Here is a 24,120-nt window from a genome sequence, read left to right on the forward strand (position 1 = left end):
CTGTCTCTCTCTCTCTCTCTCTCTCTCTCCACCCTCTTGCTTTCTCTCTCCCTCTCTCCTGCTCTCTATCTCTCGTTCTCATTCCTTTTCTAATGTGAGTTGTTTATTCAGTCTAATCACTGAGTCTACAGCTGGCCCAATATCCAACAGTATTATCATCATTGAATTATCTGTGTGTGTGTGTGTGTGTGCATGTCTTTTTTAATGCCATCCCCTTGTCTCCAAGGAGACACAGAGGGTGCAGAGTGCAGGCAAAGTTGATGTGGGACATCTGCTCCTGCGTGTGTTACGATCTGTGTGTGTGTGTGTGTGTTCGCATGCACTGCGACGTCTGCGTAGGTTAAGATGGCTGTGATAGGTGCGGTCGGTGGAGCAGAGCGGCAAGGTGTTGTCGTGAGCGAGGGCGAGCGAAGGTGAGCGAGGGCGAGTGCCGCCGTGTCATTGGTCCGTGTAAATGTTGACCCGGGGGCTTTGGCTGAGCTCACCTCATTGACCGCACACCTCCTGTCCAGTCAGCAGGAGGCATAGACCACACACACACACACACACACTCTCTCTTGTCTTTCTTCTTTTACCTCCTCCCTTTCACCCTGACTGTTCTGTGACAGTCCCAGCTTGACTAGCACAGAGCAGCCCCCCGCTCTCTTTCACTCCCTCACTCCCTCACTCCTCTCCTCTGTACAGTATTTCTGCTCTCTCTGAATACCTACCTCTCCATACTGTATCCTCCAAGGAACATGGAATGCATAATACAGACCATAATAAGACTCCCGCTGGCTCTGCCTGCCTGACTGCCATAGCGATGTGTTAATTAGACTAATTTAAAGTGAGAGCCAGTCCAGTCCAAGACGGCTCACCAACGCCCTGTTTCTCCTTGAGAATGTATGCTCGCACACGCACAGGATCTCTCCCACAGACCAATACACACACAGACACACAGACACACAGACACACAGACACACAGACACACAGACACACAGACACACAGACAGACGCATAGACGCCCGCTAAAATATACAAACTCCCACAGACACACGTGCACATGCACACACACACCAAACACACTCACACCAACCACATTAGGGCACATGCACAAAATAACTACGTCAGTAGACTTGAGGTAGATCTCAATGACCATTTTCTTTAGCTGTGGAGAAATGGGCACTTCTGAAGAGTCCTTTGTCTGGCTGAGATGAGACTCTCATTGAGAAAATCTTAGTTTCAAGTGTGTTTAAACTCTCAGGCTCCAAAATTCTTTTGTGGAGTTGAGTCTTCAGTATTTTTCAGAGTGAGTATGAGAGCCATGGTGTCAATAGAAGAAGCACATTCTGGTTCAGACTCAAGGTCAAATGGATTAGAGATGATTGGGTTTCCGATATTCTGTTGAGGGAGTTCTGGATGATAAATCATAGTTGTGGTCCAAATCGACACCAATTAAGAGGCGGGTGTTGATCTTGGTGTGGAACGGAGGGAGGTGTGTTTGGAGAAAGTGGTTCTGTCCTCTAAACTGGTGCCTCCCAGTCTACCCACTAGTGTTTGTGTTCTGGGACTGTGATTGTGTGGCTCCCATTGTTTACCTGTGTGTGTGTGGGGGGGGGGGGATGTTTGAGAGTATGTGACAGCTCTGACATGAGTGAGTGAGTATTCAAGTGTGAGTCAGTGAGTGAGTGAATGTATGTGTGGATGTGCATCTGTGTGTATGTGCATCTGTGTGTGTGTGCATCTGTGTGTGTGTGCATCTGTGTGTGTGTGGGTGTGCCCGCTGTGTTGTCTGTTTCTCCATCAGCTCTACATGTCTGTATCCCTACAGCACTGTGGTGGAAGAACAGAGAGAGATGGAGGGAGAGATAGAGAGAGAGGCATAGGGGAAGGAGGCCGGGAAGCCAAGCGATAAAGCCAGTCAATTCATGAGCATTCATGGGCTGGCCTGGCTGCCTGTTCCGTGAGTCTCAGTCTGATGGAGGTTCTGCAGTAGCGTTTGGATAGGACACCCTGTAGAGAGGCAGGCAGACAGGCCGACAGACTGACACAGACAGATTGACAGACAGACAGACTGACAGACAGACAGACAATTTCCGAGAAGCTGTTGAGCCCAGGGTACTTTGCCTGCTTATCTCTATGTAGTTTGAGAGAGAGGCAGAGCCGGAGAGAGAAAAAGAAAGAGAAAGAGAAAAAGAGTGTATGTGTGTGTGTGTGTGTGTGTGTCAGCGTGTCTCCTCGGGATGTTGTCCCATCCCCACCCTGTTGATGCATATTCACACTGAGCCTAATGATCTGTGTGGCACCAGGTCTCTACTGGGCGCGCTCCAACAGCAGAGTCACTCCCCTCATAGCCCTCAGATCAACACACACCGTACACAAACACACACACACCAGTCTACGTTACTGTAGCACAGACAAGGTCAGTCTTCGACTCTTCCTCTCAAAGGAGAGCTGAGCTCAGCGTACAGGAGAACACAGCAAACCTGCGCCCTGCACTGCAGGTCAGCCCAGGAGGACTCCCAGCATAGCAACAGGTGCTGTAGCATACATTACCAGACAACTGCAGCTCTCAACACAGATTCATTGCTAACTATTGAGCTTTTAAAATTGAGTTTTGAGCTTTGGCCCCTGTAGTGGTTTTGAGTGATAGTTAACAGTTCCCAGTAGAATGGAAGTCAAACGCTGTAGATTATTTTGTTCTCTCTCTCTGTCTCTCTCTATCTGTGCCTCCGTCTTTCTTTCTCTCACTCTGCTTCTGTCTTTTCCTCCATCTTTCTCTCTCATACACGTCTCCGACTTTTTCTGTTGCTTTTCTTTGACTTTTATCCCTCTGCCTTTCTCCCTCCCTCCCCATCTCTCTCTCTCTCTCTCTCTCTCTCTCTCTCTCTCTCTCTCTCTCTCTCTCTCTCTCTCCCCCTCCCCCTCTCTCTCCCTTTCTCTCTCTCTTGGGAGTTACTGCTTCTTTCGAAATCACCTGCAGCCCAAACATGCCAGAATACTATTATATTTGTGGGGATGCTGTTGACGCGAGAACACACACACATATGGATAAACACAGACACACTCACACACAACGGTGACATTCATGTGGTATTTATGCCCATGGCACCCGCACACACACGCATGCGTACATACTCATGCTGTGGCTCTGTAGAGTTGGAGATGTATTTTGTGTAGCCTCACAGTCAGCCTCTAGTTCATTCTGTCTTATAATGGCAGTTCTGTCTGGGAGCAGCATCAAATGATGTGTGCATGCTAATTACCTAGCTTTATTGGAGCTGACTAGGTTTGGCTTTAAAGTGAAAACTTGCCTATTGAACTCAGTTTTACCATTTGTCTTCCTTTATTTTAATTGGGCCGTGCAATTGTGCCAGTTTGTTAAATAGGTATCACACTGTGTCTCCCTAATAGAAAGCTCCCTGCAGCTAAAGTCAGATGTTTCTTTGTCTTTGATTGCAGATGAACGAGGTTGACTTCCAAGCGTTGGTGATGGCCACATCTTCATCATCGTTCCACTTATTGTTGTCAGCGCCATCATGTCATCGTCGTTGCCATCAGCGCCATCCATGCCACCACCGCCATCAACATTGTCACTATCAGTGTCATTATTGTCATCATCTTCATCATCTTCATCATTTAAATCTACAATCCCCCATGTTCTTCACTTTCATCATCATTATCATCCCATAATAGATTACTTTAATTTGATTTTACCTGCAAACTTCCAACTCAGTAATAATGCATTCCTTCTTCAATATAGTGTTTGAGTCCTCCTCCTCCTGTGCTTCGGAGGTGGTCATTAGAGACGGGTGGCTCCTCCAAACTCTTACCAGCAGGGTCACTGCTCTTTAGGGAGAAAATACCCTTTCAGTTCTAATTCCAGCATTCTGACCTTTCTGCAAGGTTAATTATTTATTTTATACGGTATGTCTGCGCAAACGTGAAAAAAAACTTTGTAGCAAGTAAGCTCAACTCAATTAGGTGAGACGGAGATGAAAAACTCTCCTTAGGGAAATTAGAAAGACTTTGTTCCTAACAGCGGGAGTTCGCCTGTTATTGAGAAGTCTGTGGACAGAATATTTACACGACTGGGTATGAGACAAGTCATGTCTGTCAGGTAAGACAGCTTTAGGTATTGTGTCCATTTATTGATGTAAAGCATGTTGCTTTACGCATACCCACAAGCTCCCTTTCACCCTTTACACTGTGGCATGAGAGGAGTAGAGAGGGAGGGAACCAGAGGGAAGACGAGCATGGGAGGAGGAAGAGGGGTGAAGAACCATTTGGTTGCACAGGTGGAATGTTGATGTTCTTGACAGGCAAGGCAACGGAATCAATATGCATACTGCATGTCCTCGCTAATGCAGTTTAGAAGGACGCCTGGCACTCTTCTCTCGGCTACGTTGCTTCCCAGACGCTCGTTAAAGGACTTTCTGGGGCTCCCTCCAATTAGAAATAAAAATGTGAATGTACGGGAGAACATATGGCGTGGATGAGAACACTGTAAGAAGGAACATTTTAATGAGGAAGACTCAGTCCCGCTTTTCTCTGATTCCATCTCACAGGTTGATCCACTAACGCTAACTGTTAGAAACTCCATTATGTTTGGACTAATTAATGTTTGTGCAAGTACACTTATACTGTGTGTGTGTGTACATGTGTGTGTCAGGTGGGTGTGTTGTGTGTGTGTGTGCACAGGTGTGCGTACTGAGAACATCTTATTTAAAACAATTGTTCTGTTCATTTGAATCTGTCTTTAATACTAATCTTGTCCTGTGGTTTATGTTTATTATACTGACCAATATTGTCTTAAATGACATGCATGCACTATCTGGAGTGTCTAGGTAATGTTCATTAGATCTCTTCACATCCAATGGGAAATCTTTTACAGGGTGAGGGTTAGTGTTCACAATGAAGAAAAACAGACAACAAAAATAATGTTTTACTCTCTCTTAATAATCAATTTCCTCTTTGGACATCATTGTGTGTGTGTGTGTGTGTGCGCACATGCGTGTGTGTGTGTGTGCGTGTGTGACTGCCGGCTGGATTGCTGTCCTACATCCACAGACCTATTTGGGTTACATGGAGCATTTAATAACGTCACAGAAACACATCGTAGAGAGGGAGGTGAAAGAGACAGAGAGAGAGGGGGGGGGGGGGGGTACTTGGCAGTGTTGTTGGGGAACTGCAGGAACTAAGCCTTCTAATGCGCCATCTGGATAGCCTGGTCTTGGTGTCACCCTCTGCACCAAGATTACCCTCCATCCCCTCCACTCTGGTCCCGGCTCTCCCTCCACACACACGCCAACACACACACTCTGACAGTTATTCCTGTGGCTAGGGGCACATACACGAACAACCACATGCATGTACAAACTAACAGCTAAAACAAACATAAATATGCAAAAGCATTTAAGCACACGACCCCAGGGACTTTTTTATCTCAGCCCCCCCCACCCTCCCCCCACCCCTTACACACACACACACACCATGCCACGAGCCATTCTTTTGCTGTCACTGTCTGGTCTGCATGTTATGTTTGCCTGGTTACTTTTCTGGCAGCCGGCACTGCAGTTACATCCATGCCACATGGAGCGAGGGAAGGGAAGGATAGGGGGAGAAAGAGAGAGACCAAAAGAGATAGTGGGAGGGAAAAGTAGAGAGATATTTGCAGCCCTGGGGTTAGAAGTTAGCAGTGCAGGTGGCCAGCTCCATCCAGACAAGTATACATCTTATAGTAAACTTCACATGGGATAATGTTGCTGCACTATCTGACTGACTGACAGACTGGCTGAGAAAGATTAGGACCAGACGGTCAGCTCTTTAATGACTGCTCTGTGATGGATTTAGCCAAGAGTTTATTTATACTGTGGTCCAGGGCAGACCAAAATACAGGCAGAAATAGAGACAGGCAGACAGGCAAGTCGTTTCTGCATTGCAGGGCAATAATAATACGAAAAATAATCATTCTTAACACTTTCAAATGGACTTTTGCCTCCTCCACAGAGCTCCCCACCAGTCCAGGTGGCCATTTCACCTTCCGGCCGCTCCCGCCACCGCCCCCTCCCCCCCACTCGTGCACCTGTGCCCGTCCGACACCCTACGCCCAGGTCACCCTGCAGAGGAAGACCATGCCCACACGCTGCCAGCCTGGTCAGGGGGCTGGGGAGACCGGCGCGGGCGCAGACCCAACACAGCTCCACAACAGCTGGGCTCTCAACAGCAACATCCCCTTGGAGACCAGGTGGGTCTCCAATAGAATTCTAATGGGTCTAGATCCATAGAATTAGAATAGAAAAGTCCAGCTATGTGGTGTAACAGAGTGAAGTAGCTAGAATTGACTGTTTAAGGTAAAGGCTAAATGTTCTACTTAGTAGTGTTTCATTCAAAGTTTATTGTAAAACAATATTTCTACGTTTAGCTTCAGAGCGACCTCTCCAAACATTTGGATCGTTTGTGTTCACACATTCAGAGAATGAAACATTCAGTGCATTTGTAATAACCAATTACAGCATTGTTTCATGGCCATCATCTGCTTGTGGTTCTCTCTACCCGGAGAAGCGAGAACGTGTTTGCGTGTGTAATGAGGAACATCGGACGACCAGCTGAGACAGGAGATGGGAGAATGACGGAGGATGAGACTGGGATACGGCCAGACCAGAAGCTTTTAATAAGAAATGAACCCAGAGATAATGAGATCCTCACCCGTTTGACAGAGGAAGAAAGAATTTGATGTCGATGACGATTTATATTCATCAGACGGTTAGGGATATAAATATCGATGTAGAGACACTTGTAGGATGGGATAGGCTAATTATGAGACTCGTCAATTCCTTAGTCACTGCCTGTCGCTACATGCACACACACACTTGAGCGCACACACATTAATTAACCAAATGATGTCTCTTGTATTGTCTTCCTACTGTATTTCTCTGCCACGGCTGCACACATCATACCGATCTCATCCACGGGTTTTAGGATTAGCAGATTATCTACACATTTACTGTGCTTCAATGGACAGTTGCTGTCACCCAGGTGGGATTATAAGCGATGCTCCTGATCCAAACTGTATGCATCAGTGAACTCCGCGGGCAAAAACACACGTCTGTGTTTCTACGGCCGTCTTACGTGATGAATCCATATTGAAACATATTGACATTCCGACAGGGAAGATTAAGATGGTTTGAAGTGTTCATGGATTTTTTGTATCTTGCTGTATATCTGGGCTTGGTGGTGTGTAGGGGAGGGGGGAGGGTGGGGGGGGGGGGGGGGCGCTGTGAGCAAGCCCTCAGATATGGGGATTCAATACGTCTGACAGGACATCATGGAGGGCGGGGTGGTAACACTCTGAACAGTTGTTAAGGACTGTCAACAATGCACAAATGTCTCCTCATACGCACACACACACAAACAAACAAAATAATCAGCATATAAAACACACACACACACACACGGTGTCCCTGTTCAGTAGACAGCCTCAGTTTCTTCCTCTTATTCTCTCTCATTCCTTTTTTCACTCTCTGTCTCTCAGGAAATCTGCTGTGGGCCTTATGGGCATAGCCTTTGGGTACTGTCTGGGACGATCAAGGGAGGCGAGGGAGGAGCTGGAGAGGGGTGTGAGGGTTAGACAAGCCTCAGTATTAGACAGTAACGCCAGGGGTGCATGTGGAACCTGGTGTTTTGGTCATGCTTTTATGTGTGTGAGTTTCTGTCTTTCTGTGTGAGGGGATTAAGTAGTGTGTAGTGTTTGCATCCATTACACACATTCATTACTTTGTAGCTTTCTTTTGTCCTTCCTTCCTTCCTCTCTCTCTCTCTCTCTCTCTCTCTCTCTCTCTCTCTCTCTCTCTCTCTCTCTCTCTGTCTCTCTCTCTCTCTCTCTCTCTCTCTCTCTCTCTCTCTCTCTCTCTCTCTCTCTCTCTCTCTCACCATTCTATATGTCTATACATAGCTCTGTCCTTGTCCAGTTGACTCCTGTGTGGCTACTGTGTGTGTGTCCTGACTGCTCTCCTCTGGCTCCCCTGTGACCTCCTGTCAGAGTCATGTGACCTGTCAGAGTCATGTGACCTGTCAGAGTCATGTGACCTGTCAGAGTCATGTGACCTGTCAGAGTCATGTGACCTGTCAGAGTCAGGGCCTCCGTTGCAGAGGATGAGCATAACCCTACTGTCTCTCATGTTGATCCCACAGAACAGTACAGGAACAGGTCGCAAGGCTGAGAGAAGGGGAGTGGGTGAAAAGAGGAGTGGGAGGGAGAAGGAGAGAGACCTGTGTCAAGCGCTACTGTCAGTCTCCTGTCTGCCCCCGTAAACTGTGTTTCCTCCCAGAGCCCCCAAGGGGACCGGACCGCAAAACATGACCCCCCCCCCCCACCCTGCATTTCTCTTCCCACTCATCCTCCTTCTCCATCCTCCCATCCCTTAAATCAACCCTCGGCCAGCCTCCTGGCATCTCATTGCCTACCCAGGCCAGTCACAGCTGCTCAAAACCATCAGAATCACATCCCATGGAAAATTCTAGAAAATAGAACTCATACGCATTTAATAGGGATGGACAGAGAGAGAGACTGGGGGCAAACACTGCTGTCAGTATATCTAAGAATACTCCCTGTTCTGTGTCATAAGAAAAGAAAGAAAAGGAGACGGATAGACAGAGACCAAAAAAAAGAGAGAGACAGAAAAACCTTAGATTTGCCTGCATTGTTTTCTCTTAATCCCTTTAATACTTCCCTAATGCAAGGTCAGGACCTAGTGTTGTGGATAACACTTAATGTTTACACTGACTTATAAAATGGGAGTGCACTATACAAATAGGGCCATTCCCCACCTCTGGCTTTATCATGTCACCCTAACCCTGGTTCTCTGCCGGCGTCATGTCACACTAACCTCAATTCTCTCCCGCCTCTCCACAGGCACTTCCTGTTCAAGCAAGGCTCCGGTTCGTCAGCCCTGCTGTCAGGGGCGGGGCAGGGCTACCCCTTGACCTCGGGTACCGTATACTCCCCGCCCCCCCGGCCCCTCCCTCGCGGGACAGTGACCCGGCCCCTGTTCACCTTTAACAAGCCTCACCGCTGCTGCAGCTGGAAGTGCACGGCCCTCTCAGCCTCGCTTCTGACGCTGGCTCTTGGCCTGCTGCTGACCTACGTCATTGGTAGGTCCATTACTGCCCTCCCCCCGGGGAGCCATGTAGTAGAGTTATGGAGTGGAAAGGATCAATACACACTGTGTCTTAGCGTTGGCTGAGCCAGTGGAGCCTTGTTAAAGCTAGTGTCCTGTGTGTGTGTGTGTTTGTGCATGTCACTGTATCATAAAGTACACATACGCTCATGAGCACATAGATAGATGCAGCCACCCACCGACAAACACACAAACCACCCAGACAGTACATCATGCTGTACCACCACCACCACCACCTCCCCACGTCCTGGCTCACCCTGGCTCATCAAGCCCTGCTCCCTCCACCCTCCGGTCCATCTCCCTCCTGTAGGGATGCTCAAGGTCACCAAGAAGCCAGCAGGGGTCCCAATTAATCACACACGCACAGACACACACACACAGATTAATCCCCAGCCAGAACCAAGCTATTCCATTAATGTCCGTGCCCTGGTAATTAGTCTGCACTGGAGCAGCTTGAGTGATGAACCTCAGACGACATCACCTCTTAATTGGTGTTACGCTCTTCCCTGCTCTTCCCTGCTCTTCCCTGCTCTTCTCTGCTCTTCCCTGCTCTGCCCTGCTCTACCCTTCATTCTGCTTCTCTCTTTGTGGCTTAACGGTTCTCTGCTTCAATCTGCTCTTCACTGCCCTTCTTAATGCATCTCATAGCTTCTCTCTGCTTCTCTCTTCTCATCTCTTCACTGCTGTGCTGTTCTCTGCCCAGCTCCCTGCTTCTTTCTGTCCTCTGCTTCTCTCTGCTTCTCTCTATTTCTCTCTGTCCTCTCTGTTTCTCTCTGTTTCTCTCTGTCCTCTCTGTTTCTCTCTGTCCTCTCTGCTCTTCTCGACTTTTCTCTGCTGGTTCTCTTCTCCCATCTGATTTTTCCCTCTCAGCTCCTCTCTGCTCCCTGCTTCTCCTTGCGGCTCCCATGCAATAAGGACCACCTTGGCTATACAGTAGTATGACATACTCTTAACACAAATAGGACCTTTGAGGAGAAACAGTGTTGTGAACCCAAGAACAGACCTAAAGAAAACAAAGGTATCTCAAGTCTATGCAAGTGTTGTGCAGAGCCATCCAGTGTAACATGAAGATTACACCAGAAAAGGACTACAGCAGATCCTGACCAGGAAGAAGAGAGTTATCGACTATCCTCTGGGATTGGTACAGACCAAATCTGGGACAATCATTGAGCATTTTAAAATCAGTCTGTTAATAAATCAATCAATGGACTCCCAAGGCACCAGGATTCAGTGTTGATGACTTCAGCCTGAGGACATAATTAAAGAACATTGCACAGTATTTGTCTTTGGATGCAGTTACCTAGCTGCAGTTGTATTGACTATGATTCTCTAGTGGTCGTACACACATTGTACACTGACAGCAAACATTTGACATGCCAGATTAGTTTCAGTAAATTGGTGTCTCTTTGTCACACCGTAATTGCTTTGTACCTCTTAACTCTTCATTTCAAATGAAGGTGTATCAGTCCAAACAGTCTTTTTTAGAAAAGCACTGGGCTGTTTATATACTCCTCATTGTGAAGAACATCTCCACAGCAAGGAATCTGACAATGATATGATGTGTCAAATAAGGCAATTCAACTACCCGCAACTAAGCCGGTTTAGGATTGGTCGGATGATGTTTGTTGAAATCAGCCCCGCCCCCCTACAGTGACACTATAGGCTGTCCTCTCATCCTCCTCCTTTCCTCCTTCCATCCCCTCGTTTTCCTGGAACACCCTGGAGCTGCATGGGCTTTGAATAGCTTTGTTAATTTGTTGTCTCGCTGCCTCCTCCGTCCCTCCCTCCCTCCATCCCTCCATTTAATAGTTTTGTTTTTGCTTTCACACGTTGTAGAGCTGTCAATGACTGTACCACATCCAGACATATCAGGACATAAAGTGCCAAAAGTGGGATGAACAGGACATAACGGGAAGTACAGATGAGCTCACGGAGAGAAGGTGGACATAAAGGAAGGTAAAGGAGGCATGGAAAAAGAAGGAAGTGATCCAGAACAGACAAAGGAACAATGAAGAAGAGTTAACCCACAGATGAAAGAGTGAGGAAGAGATACACGATAAATCCAGAAGAGAGAATGGAGATAAAATAAAGAAGTATAAAGAAGAGACAGGAGAAATACCATTACCATAATAATTGATACCCCTGACTTGTTTGTACTTGTGAAATAAACAATAGCATAGCAACCACAAGAGAGGTTGGTCTATCCAACCAACTACACGGTCAAATATATGATGGAGTGGTTGTGTTGAACACACTCAACCCAGATTTAGTGGTTGGATCTAATGTAAAACCAATTGCCTGTGCAGGGAGATAATATGTAATGTCAGTTATAAGAGATTGTGATCTCCATGGTAACAGCCTGAAGCTTGTGACGCATGCATAGAGAACAACCCAGCATCCTCAATCAAATAATCACACTTGCATCCAAGTCCAACCTCTCTCTCTCTCTGTCTCTCTCACACACACACACACACACACACACACACACACACACACACACACACACACACACACACACACACACACACACACACACACACACACATACACACACAAACTGCACAGACACACAGAAAGGTACACATTCAAACAAGCTCACACACACAGCTATGAGTCACTGCAGGATGGACATTGTGCTGTTTTTCACTGTGCTATTTTAGCTGTATATTTGGTTTGTTTGTTAATCAGTTATTTCTCCCTCTCTATGTCTCTCTTTCTCTCTGTATCCCTGTCTCTCTCTCTGTGTCTCTCTCTGTCTCTCTTTCTCTCTCACTCACAATGTGGTGACATAAACCTGACCAGGCAACTGGCTCATAACTAGAAAGAAAGTGACAAAAGCCCGCTGGGTAGTTGGCGGCAGAGACAGGCGGTATGAACCCAGACACACACACACACATGGCCATTGTGAGTGGCATGTGTGTTTGTGCGAGTGTGTGTTGGGGTGTGTGAACACTCGTGTGTGTGTGTGTGAGAGTGAGTGCAGGTGTGTGCTGGGATGTGAGTGTTTGCTGGTGTGTGCTGGGGTGCGTGTGTGCCTCACCTTCCAGGCAGTCCCTGCCTCTCCCATCCAAACCCTTCATGCTTCATTGGGGTGTGTATCGATTGGCCTACTCCCCTTTCTTTTCAGGCCTTTACTCTTCTCTCCTAGTGGAGCTCACCAGAGATCACTGGCCTTTGGTAAAATAGCTCTCTAAACGGCAACAGAACCTTTGGTAAAATCACTCTAAGTGGACAGAGAGCCTCCTTGAGATAGAAGTGCTGAGTGAAGGTGAAGAGCGTCGCAGGATCGAGACATGTCCTTAGCTATTAAAGCTTTCACCCTGGAAACCTAAGGACGCACGCACCACCATCGTGTTTGGGTTGTTTCAGATCTCTGTCTCTCCTTCTGTCTCTCACTTTCTTTCCCCCTCCCTGTCTTTCTGCTGTCAGTCTCGCTCATGCTCTATCTGTCTCTCTTTTTGTTCTATCCCTCTCTCTTTCTCTCTATCTCACTCTCTCGCTGTCTTTCTATCCCTCTTTCTCCCTCTCTTTTTCTCTCTTTCTCTCCATCTCTTTCTTTCCTTCTTTCTTTCTTTGTTTCTATCTTTCTGCATGTCTCTCTCTCTCCCTCTCTCTCCCTCTCTCTCCCTCATGCAGTGGTAGTGTCAGTAAACTGCTGCACCCGGAGGCGGACTGACACAGTGCACATCGAGAACTCATTTACTGCCTGCTCTTTCAGACGAGTCATCAACAGATTGACTGAGGAGCAGAGAGAGACCGACAGAGAGAGAGAGAGAGAGAGAGAGAGATAGACAGAGAGCGAGAGAGAGACAGACAGACAGACAGACAGAGAAAGAAAGAAAGAGGTAGACACAGAAATAGAGAGATAAAGAGAATATGAAAAAGAGAGAGAGAGGGTCTAAAAAAGAAAGGAAGGAAGAGGGAGAGGGAGGGAGGGGGATAGGGAGAAAGGGTGGCTTGATGGCTGCAGTGTAGAAGCGGCCAGCTCAGCTCTCTGATTTTACTGCGAATTGAGAAAGAGGAAGGGATTGAAAGACGGACAAAGAGAGAGAGAGGGCGAGAGAGTGAGAATTATAGCATGATGAATGGAGCGAAGGACTTGAAGAGAGAGAAATAAAGAGCAGTGACATATGGCTTGTCCCATGCCATTAAAGCTGATATGAATTGAATAGAGTCTTCCTCGGTTACAACAAGAGGTGTCTGACTGATGACGGCTGCTTTGAATGTTTCAATGGCCTCTTAGAGATAGAGCCTCTCACACACACACACACACACACACACACACACACACACACACACACACACACACACACATCTGTCTGACAGTAGAGGATCAATGTGTGACGTAAGAGATCTAACATCCTGTTTAAATAGTGGATCACTGGAGCGTGTGTGTGTTTCCTCAGGAGATGAAACCTTAGTTATCATATCCTGGTCATGATAATGAGGTTTAATGTTTTTTAAATGGAAATTTGATTGGCAAAAAAAATAAAATCCTCTTCCTCCCCATCCTTTTTCTCACCCTCCTTCTTATTCTCTTCCTAATCATCTTCTTCCTCCTCTTTCTCCTTCTCCTCACCATGCTCTTCCTCTCCCTTAATATCTTCCTCCTTCTCATTTTTTCCCTCTTCCTCCATCTCATTTCCCACCTGCTTGTCTTCCTCTGCACTCCATCAAGCTGGAGTGGACTCAAATTAGAAGCTGACACCTTCAGTGTGATTGCTCCCGTCCTCCCCGCCCTGGCCTCACCACTGCAGATGAAGCAGAGAGGAGGAAGAGGGGAGCCAGGGAGGAGGTGCCCATGTAGGCCCCACGCTCAGAGGAAGAAGAGGGCAGGGAGGAGGGGTGCTGGGGGCGACGGGACCGGATGGGGGGGTGGGGAGAGAAAAATGACAGACACACAGGATGAACTCACCCCCTGATGTTTCTGGCTATGATTAGGGGTTGTCTGATCCCTATGGTTAGTTGTGAGTAATGTTGCCTTCACAGACACACACACACACACAGACACACAAACACTCACACACACACACACTCAGAGAACCCCTTCATCTCACAGAAGTCCCTCAGCGCTCAAGGCCCAGTGAGGACATGTGACTCCTCACTTTCTCTCCATCACTCCATCTCTCACTCTGTCTCTCCTGCCCTCTTTCCTAACATCCAGCATCTGATCGCCAAGGTCGGCCTGCTGTTAATACTGTGTTTGCACCATTGGACAAACACTGGGCAGAAGGGCAAGACAAACGCACACACACACGGTGTACACACACAAGACACACGGAAGACATAGACACACTCTCACATACACTAGCACACCGATGACATGTAAACACACACACACACACACACACACACACACACACACACACACACACACACACTGAAGACATACAAACAGGATCACACATACACAAGACATACACAGACACACCTCCCTGACAGGCGTGACAGCAGTATTAGTAGCTGTCAGTAGATAGGTAGAGGAGGTTGAGAAAAATGCTTCCTCTCCTCTGTCTGACTGGAGAGAGGAATGGAAGACCGACCCCACCGCTCTCTCACTGTTTACTAAGACTTCTCAGGAGACAGTTACTTCAACGTTTTCCCTCCCTTTTGCTCGGTCTCTCTTCCTTTCTTCCATTCTCTACCCTCTTTCTTTTTTCCTTTCTTACTTTGTATTTATCTATCTTTTCTACCTTGTCCCCTCCTCTCTCTCTCTCTTACCCTCCTCCTCCCTTCTCCCCCCCCCTCTCTCTCTCCCCCTCACTTGCTTCTTTCTCAGTGAATAGCAAAAAGCTGAGCCCGAGGCTTGAACACTGTAGCCACCTTGAGACTAGATAACACTGTTTATACCATGTGATTACTGTATATTCCTCCACTTTAAATATATTGAAATACTTGTTTACAAGAAAAACATGTCTATTTGCACAATATTTAGCATTTTCACAGACATGCATATTATATACTAGGTTGGTTGTTTATTTGCAGATTGTTTCTCCTCTGGTAGAACCAGCTGTCAGTGTTTCAATCTTTTGTGGATTTCTTTTAGATGTTGGAGCCAGAGAGGCTGTCGATGAGGCATCTTTAACAGACTAGAGTAGCTCTCCAGCTTAGACTGCTATCAATAAGCTGTTCAATACTCTCTCCAGTCATCCATACCATCAGCATCACATACAGGGAGCGTGCTAGGATCTCACAGTGACAATGGCCATTACAACAGGAGAGATGGTTCATTCGTGGTTAAATTGCCACTTCTGTGAACACACACATGCGCACATATACCACTGTGGACTCCAATTATGTAGACTTAAATCTTTGGCATCACCTACATATACAAACACTTGAGTGCACACACACACACACACACACACACACACACACACACACACACACACACACACACACACACACACACACACACACACAAGCACATACCAATCCCCCTCCAGTCGAATCCAATCATAAGACATTGGCCCCCAAAGGCAATCATCTCTCTTCTAATCCATAGAGGCATTCACAGATTCTCACCTAACAGCAGCATCAACAACAGCAAGAACAGCAAGAACAACAACAGCCACAGCAGCTTCTACCATTCAGGAACACAGTATCCTCAAAAGTGTCCCTGATATTTATTACAATTGCACACCCCCAAAAAATCTCTTTCCAATAATACTGGAGTGAGATGACAAACTGGCTCATTTGTTCCTATCTATGACACTGTAAAGAGACATAGTCCAACAGTAATATCATAAATCATATAGTCTTCTGTACCACCACTCATTTGCAGGCGGAAGAGAAAGAGATTATCTCACAATTTTGATATTAGTGTTATTAATCAATGTACAATTATCAGACGTAGGCATCTGGTAAGGCTAGCGCTGTAGACAGATATATATGTATTGTATATCACACTCTTTCCTCTCTTTCTCGTCTCTATTCTTGCTCTCACTTTATCTCTCCCATTGGCTCTCTCGTTTGGTCTTCTGTCTGGCTCTCTCTTTCATTCCCTCTCTTTCTCTATCTCATTCACACTCAAGCTCTCTTCTCTCCAGCTCTCTCTGTCACTCTATCTTTGTCTCTCCTTTTCTTTCTCTCTCTCTTTCTGTCTCTCTATCTATCTCTCTCTCTACCACACACAATCACTCTTTCCATCTCTGTCTCTCCTCTCACTTTTATAACTGAGGCTGCTTCTGTGTCTGCATCATTATAGTCATGCTGCTACACATCACTGTTGGGAAGCATAGAGGAGAGAAATCACCAGCTATCCTACAGTCTGAAAATCCTCATGCACCAGTAGACCTGTCCACACACACACGTGCATAAACACACACGCTCAGACACACCACTCACACACACACACACACACACACACACGTGCATACACACACACGCTCAGACACACCACTCACACACCACACACTCCTCTCTCCGCTGGGTGATGCAGTGTAGTGGGTCCAGATTCATCCCCTCTCCCAGAGACAGACAGAGTATTACCTCCAGTCATCTCTCTGTCACACTGATCAATGATTCATGTGTAAGGAGGCTCAGACCTGTTAACTGCTCTCCGCCACAGCTCCATTCCTCTGCTGGGGCGCTCTAATAACTAGGCCCTGCCACACTGTGGAGTTTGCAAGTGTTTTTTCCTTTTGGCGTGTGCTGTGTGTGCGCTGTGTGGGTGTGTGTGTGCTTTTGAGTATGTTGAACCGCCCACCCCTTCACCTCTGTAGTGTTCTCCAGTCCTGCCCACCCCACCCCTCCCGCACACACACACACACACACACACACACACATACTCGAAAGATTCAGCTTAATTCCTTCTAAAGGTCAACAGGCAGGGAGAGGGAGGAGAGGAGAGAAAAGGAGAGGAGAATGAAGGGGGGGAAGAAGAGGCGAGGAGAGAAAAGGAGAGGAAAAGGAACGAGAGGAGAGCTTATTACCAGTGTGCTGTCTCCACGGCCACCTCTGGAGTGGGGCCTCTGCTGAGCTCTGAGAGCAGGAAGGGGGGAGCGGATCACTGAGAGGGATGGAGGGAGAAGAGGTGGAGGGGAGGAGAGAGGAAACAAGTCAGAAAGTCATGTCTATTCACTGTCTTACAGAGAAGAAACCTCCAAATGGACCTTACGTTAAGTCCGTAATAGATAAGAGAGATTATAGCAGTTGTTTTTAAGTGAAGGACCTCACCTCGGTTTTCAAATGATCCCCAGTTGTCCTTTTCCTCTCACACATTGATAGTTCAATTAGTGAGATTTGAAGGATGCCTAACGTGTCCCTTATGGTTGTAATAAGTGTCTGTGTTCTGCTTTGAAGCTCCCGCTTGCTCGCACGCATGATTGGCTTGATAATCCAACTGAGGCCAGGGCCTGTCAAAAGATAACATGTCGATGTGTGTGATATGCTGCTCCCAATAGAGAGTGTGTGTCTGCTTGTCTTTTAGTGTGTGTTTTATTGGTGTGCATTTATGTGTGTGTGTGTGTGTGTGTGATTTGGTGCGAGTTGGATCTGTGTATACGTGTCAATGTGTGCTTGACAATCCTGTGTTCCTGTGAGTGTTAGAACCAGGGACTGAATCTTTTGTCAACTCTCAGAACTCATCATACATTTACTGTAGTTTTCAAAGAAATATATATTTTTTTCTTTTGGCCATCTCTTTGAACTATCTGTATTTTAATTAGGTATTCTTCATCAATGGGTATCTGAGAGTGTCTTTGTGTATTTGTGTGTGTGTGTGTGTGTGTGTGTGCATCAGCTCGCAACAATATGTGCAGATTCAAACAGCTATTGTTTGTGTGTATCTTGTGTATTGTGTATTTGGGGGAAAATCAGCCTGCCAGACGACAGACATTGGAGTTGTTTGAAGTTGTTAGAACTTCCATTACCTTGATCTACATGCAATAACCGTCCACTGACTGTCAACGCTCCGTGCTTAACTTTGTGATTTCAGTCTCTGCTCGTGTTTGATCTGGTGGATGTGTCAGGGGAGAAGAAAAAAAAAAGAAAAAACTCTAAATGATGTATTCCTTTTGCTTTGTTCTCCATATCTCCAAAGCGTTCAACCCTTTTTTGCATCCTTTTAACTGAGAATCTAAAAAAAAAACTAAAAAGAGGCACAATGACTTGTCCGAGTTCGGAGTGATTTCTTTATGCCACTTTTTGCCGAACGGGCCAGTCAAGCTGCTCATTAATTTTCTTTATCAGCAGGTGTTGGTTGTTTGAATTTAACGGCGTGTTTGACTGTTGTCCTAGTAAATATGTTTTACTGGGGAGGTGGGGGAGTGGGTGGGGGAAGCAAGCAATCCTCCCCCATCTTTGTTGTTTAAAAGGGCCATATGGACTCTGAATCCACGACGGCTTTGAAAGGATCATTACTCAAGCATAAAAGAATGTGTTAGCTCTTTAATATCAGCCTTGGGCCCAGCCACCAAAGATCTAACTTAATTGCCCACCTCGGCAATGCTGTGTGTGAGTGTGCGTGTGTGTGTGATTGCCTGTGTGTGTGTGAGAGAGAGTGAGTGGGTGTGTGCGTGTGTGTGAGACTGTTAATTGCCCAGTGCCTTGCTGGGCACTAATAAGCATATAAACTAGATGAGGGGGTGCTAAGACGAGCATTAAAGAGGAATCAACCACACCTCTTTCTCGTGTATAAATAATGATTTATCTCTCTCTCCCCCCCCTTGCTCCCTCCAGCGGTGCACCTGTTTGGTCTGACCTGGCGTCTCCGCCAGGGGGGGCAGGGCCAGCTGTATGAGAACGGCCTGAGCAGCGTGGAGCAGCAGGACAACGTTGGGCACGGCGGGCACAGCGGGCACGGTGCCAGCCCCACCAGCCCCATCTTCTCCTCTGACACACACGGCCCTGAACACACGCACATCGGCGACAAGGGTGAGTGCATGGGCGCCTGGCATAAACACCCACACACACGTGCACTGTAAACACTGACACACGGCTCACAGGTTTGTACAGACATACACTCTCACATGCATACACAGACAGTATATTAAAATATCAAATATTACAACACTATTGCAAGTGAACAATAGTTGGAAAGGCCCATTTTTTCCTGTGTAACTGCAAGGGAATGTAATGAAGATATGAATGTTTCAAAATGACTGATGTCCCCTGACACGTCTTTAGACTGCTTTCTATTGGATTAGGGTCCTTCCCAACATGCTGTTCCATGATATGCCCTGGAGAAAATCCCTGCAATCATTAATCATTCATTACGACCAGCAGCTAATTGGCTAATCTGGTTATGATTTATACCGTGTATCATTTCCCCCCTCGACCAATCAAATGCCTCCTTCGAGCCAGGCACAGGAGGAGGACGAGTTAACAACGTTGCCCTCTCCTAACAAACGTCTAGTATGGCCACTGTCCTTGACCAACACGTTCAAACATCTTCTGGTGCCACTGAGAGGCCCAGAGACTTTGCTTAGCTGATTGCTCAGGGTTGTCCCATCAAAGGCTCCTTCTTACAGAATCAGAATATAGTTTAATCGCCAAGTAAGTGGTCACAAACAAGGAATTTACTTTGGTGGGCAGGTGCAAACAGTGAACATTTAAACATGAGTAGAAAAGTACAACAAAATACAACATTACAGCCAATATCGTGGGAGGTTTTCAGTTCCCCCCCATATAGGATCCAAATGGGACGGTCCAGAGTCTGCACCTCGGGACTCATCGCGGCGCTACATCAATGACATCACCCATCCAACGGCTTTCACATTCAGTCAAATCCCCAAACAAAACTGATCCAGACGATAATCTGATCCAGTGTTTTCAGATAACCTGCGGTGGTCATGGTAGAAGGAGGTTGGCAGGGGAGATGAGGGATTAAGTACATCCCGTGCCAGGATTATCACACTCGCAAAGCCACCCCCATCACCTCCCAGAGAGAGTGACATCATCTGTCAGATTATATAGAGGAATGGGGAAATAAATCGAAAAGGAGATAGGGAAATGGGTACTATGATGTCAAGGAGGAGAAAGGATGTGGAGTTCAGTTTATCTACAGTTTTATTGAAGCATTGAGGCATGTTGTACGATGCTGAAGCTGTTTTGATATGATTCCATCCAGTCTGATGTTAGCTAAACTGGAATGCTGTACCAAGTTATGGTTATAATGTATGATGACATAATTGATTACTATGAAGGAGTTCCATGCAATCAAATTTTTTATGATGCAAATTCTTTGAAAACATATTTTCTTGTGAGCATCCTTATCTGACGCAAGGACAAACAACAAATATGAATGAAAATGACTGAAAAAAAGTCTGAAAAAAAGTAGGAGTTTGACAACTTAGCCAGCCAAGTTTTAATTGACGAGCATTGTCAGATGTGTCTATTCCTGTAGATGTGTCTGTTCCTGTAGATGTGTCTGTTCCTGTAGATGTGTCTGTTCCTGTAGATGCGTCTGTTCCTGTAGATGTGTCTGTTCCTGTAGATGCGTCTGTTCCTGTAGAACTGTCTGTTCCTGTAGAACTGTCTGTTCCTGTAGAGGTGTCTGTTCCTGTAGATGCGTCTGTTCCTGTAGAACTGTCTGTTCCTGTAGAACTGTCTGTTTCTGTAGAGGTGTCTGTTCCTGTAGATGTGTCTGTTCCTGTAGAACTGTCTGTTCCTGTAGATGTGTCTGTTCCTGTAGAACTGTCTGTTCCTGTAGATGTGTCTTCGTGGCATATCCAGCCCTTCCTGGGGGAGCTTAACAGTCCTATGCAGATGAAAGGTTTCTTAATTAGTACGACTCTAATTGCAGTGTGCCCCCTCAATAACCAGCCCCAGGCTGGGGCATGAGGGAGCAGCAGGAATGCACACGCACACGCATGCCCGTGCACGGACACACACACACACACACACACACTTACACGACTCCCTGCATGCACACACACAAGGTTTTTCATTTACTGGCAACCTCTTTCCTCAGTGTCATCCACACACACATGCAGTTCCACACTCACACCCTGGATGTGGAAGACTTCCCCTGCAGCACATGAAAGCACTTGATGCACTGTGGAGAGTTGACTGCCAGAGACGCTCATTCCTTCATAAACTCCCATTGAGTTGTGCAGTAATGCTACTTGGGGAATGCCCACTACACAGAGGAAGGGCGTGCGGTCCAGAGTGGAACACTCCCTCATTCTAATTCACAGAAGATGATGAAACACCCTACAGTCTGCTCACTCCTAGTGTGTGTGTGTGTGTGAGTGTGTGTGTGCGTATGCTCAAGTGTGTGTGGCTGGTTGGCTGTATGTGTGTGTGCTTGGTTGTGTGCTTTGCTTCTTGTGTTTGTGTGGCTGGTTGTGTGTGTGTGTGTGTGACTGTGGTTGGTTTGATGTGTGTGCGTGCATGTTTGTGTCAGTCAGCCGTCAGGCGGTCTCTTGTGTACTCAGTCGGCTTGAACTCCTCCACAGATGAGTGAGATATGGAGCCAGACCTAGAGAGTAGGCTTCCTAAAGACCACATCAATAATCTGCAGTATGACTGTGTGTGTGTGTGTGTGTGTGTGCACTAGACAGGTCTCTGCTACATCGGTTTCATTGATCGGCACATGCTGTGATACATGCTCTGATGCTCACACACACACACACACACACACACATCAGAGCGGTAGACAGTCACAAGACTGTGATGACAATCCCCGAACCTCACAAAGCAACAAAGCCAATATCTTCATGGTTTATCTAAGTGTCTCTCAAAATCTCCTCAATATCTTAACTCGCATCAAAATGAAATCATAAAATAAATTAAAACATTTCCCATGATCGGTTTTTAAGCCCCTCCATCATTCCATTCAAATCAACACGCTGGTTGAAAGCATATATGTAGGGTGACATTAACGTTGTTAACTCAGTAAGGGGGAGGGGTATGTTGCTGGAAGGGGTGGAGACTTTCTATGGAGGAAGGAGAGCTCTAGAAGTCCAATAAGATGATCTCCTTCCTAGCTCTGGGGTACATTCATAGGTCCATCAAACACAGAAGGTGTCTTATTAAGACACCTGCCTCCAAAAAGCCTTTTAATTGAATTCCCTTAATTATGGTGACCTGGCCCGCTGTGATATTTTTATCTGTCCTAAGGCGAGCTCTTTTAGAAAACCATTAATGTTGTCAGCTCCGCACTGTGGGGAGTTTTAGACACACTCTCACACACAAACTTGCGTACAGACAATTGCACACAGACACACACGTGCATTTGCTCGTCTTGAACTCACACACACTCTTTTCACACAAATATGTGTCCGTGCAACCACACATACAGTCATAGCAAACACGCGCACACACAGACACACACTCTCACGTAGTCAGTCCTCCGGCGTATCCTGTCCGACTAGCCTCTTGCTCAACACCAGTATCCTGTTGGCAGCTTCATTAGAATCTGAGGAATAATAACATTAATTGAAAAGACAGTTTAGTTCCTTTGAAAATAGATTACAGGTGTAATTGTTTTACCCGTGAAACCCTAAGGCGAGAGACATTAATCAGGCCTGGTGTCAAGTTACTCTCTCATCTCATCTGTGCCTCACCGTGCACGCACGCACGCACACACACACACGGCCCAGTGTATTAGTACTGTAACGGACTGATGTGAATATCTCCTTGTCACCCTGTATAGTAATTAGTAGGTGGTAATGTGTGTGTGTGCACACGGTAGAGTGTGTTACACCCAGAGGTGAAGATAAGATATATGTGTGTGCGTGCGTGTGTGTGTGCATGGGTGCGTGTATGTTGCATAATGTAAAAACATTATGATAATATGTTTTTGGATGCATATTCAACCTGATACTACGTTTCTTCATTAGCCTAACACTGGGAATTGCACAATTTGTTTGTGTGCATGTGTGTAAGTGCATGTTATGTGGGATACATTTCTCTATCATTAAAATCAACTATGTCCATCTCTTTCTCTTATTCCCTCTTTACCCCTCTCTCCTTTTATCCCTCTCTCCTCTCCCTCTCTACTTCTCTCCACCCTCTCCTTCTCCCCCTCTCGTTAAATCTGAGCAGGACAGATAGCACACCATTTATCATCCTATCACGGCGTTGCTGTGATGACAGAGATAAGCTAACCATTAGTATTGCTGCCTGCTTCTAAAACAAACAGGCATTTTACATATTGTCCCCAATCCACCTCTGATGAAAAGCACTGATACTGTCTCCTACAATCTCTGGTGCGCCTTCAACATCTCCACTCTGAAGAGACAAACAGGAAGTCCATGATTATGTTATTGGACCATTTCATCATAGCCCCAAGTTCCGTCCGGTGTTCTTTGGAGTAGAAGATGTGTAGATGTTGACAGCTGTCTGTGAACTATCAGACAGAATGCCTGAGTGTTGAGGTCTCCTCTGACAGGTTAAGGCTGCTGTGTTAGTGTTGCCCCATTCATTATGTTGATTGACATCTGTAATCTGAGCTAATGGGAGAGATGGTTGGGAGCCTGGGAGTACACACTGGTGTATACTACGCTCTGATACACACTACACACTCTGATACACACTACACACTCTGATACACACTACACACTCTGATACACACTACACACTCTGATACACACTACACACTGTGATACACACTACACACTGTGATACATACTACACACTGGTGTATACTACACTCTGATACACACTACACACTCTGATACACACTACACACTGTGATACACACTACACACTGTGATACATACTACACACTGGTGTATACTACACTCTGATACACACTACACACTGTGATACATACTACACACTGTGATACACACTACACACTGTGATACACACTACACACTGTGATACATACTACACACTGGTGTATACTACACTCTGATACACACTACACACTGTGATCCACACTACACACTGTGACACACACTGCTACATCACTTCACTATAAAAAAGACCGTCCCACCCAACACCATTCACTGGAAACCCCCACCCTCCATTCCTGTCTCTCTCTTTCGGTGTCTCTCTCTTTCTCTTTAAC

At 46.4% G+C, this 24,120-nt stretch overlaps 1 protein-coding gene across 3 annotated transcripts in view; it reads left to right on the forward strand.

Annotated features, from left to right (window-relative positions):
- Positions 1–3,446: 3,446 nt before the first annotated feature.
- LOC124464485 (teneurin-1-like) overlaps positions 3,447–24,120 on the forward strand; it is a 71,010-nt gene continuing 50,336 nt past the window's right edge. For 2 of the 3 annotated variants that reach the window (XM_047016402.1, XM_047016477.1), the window contains exons 1-3: positions 3,447–6,226; positions 8,894–9,132; positions 18,840–19,034. In XM_047016402.1, the coding sequence (XP_046872358.1) occupies positions 5,823–6,226; positions 8,894–9,132; positions 18,840–19,034 (838 nt within the window). In that variant the 5' untranslated portion in view covers positions 3,447–5,822. The remainder of the gene's footprint in view (positions 6,227–8,893; positions 9,133–18,839; positions 19,035–24,120) is intronic. The other variant, XM_047016499.1, reaches the window with a different exon arrangement.

The sequence above is a fragment of the Hypomesus transpacificus genome, chromosome 1, assembly GCF_021917145.1.
Source record: "Hypomesus transpacificus isolate Combined female chromosome 1, fHypTra1, whole genome shotgun sequence".
In the NCBI taxonomy this organism is placed as follows: Eukaryota; Metazoa; Chordata; class Actinopteri; order Osmeriformes; family Osmeridae; genus Hypomesus; species Hypomesus transpacificus.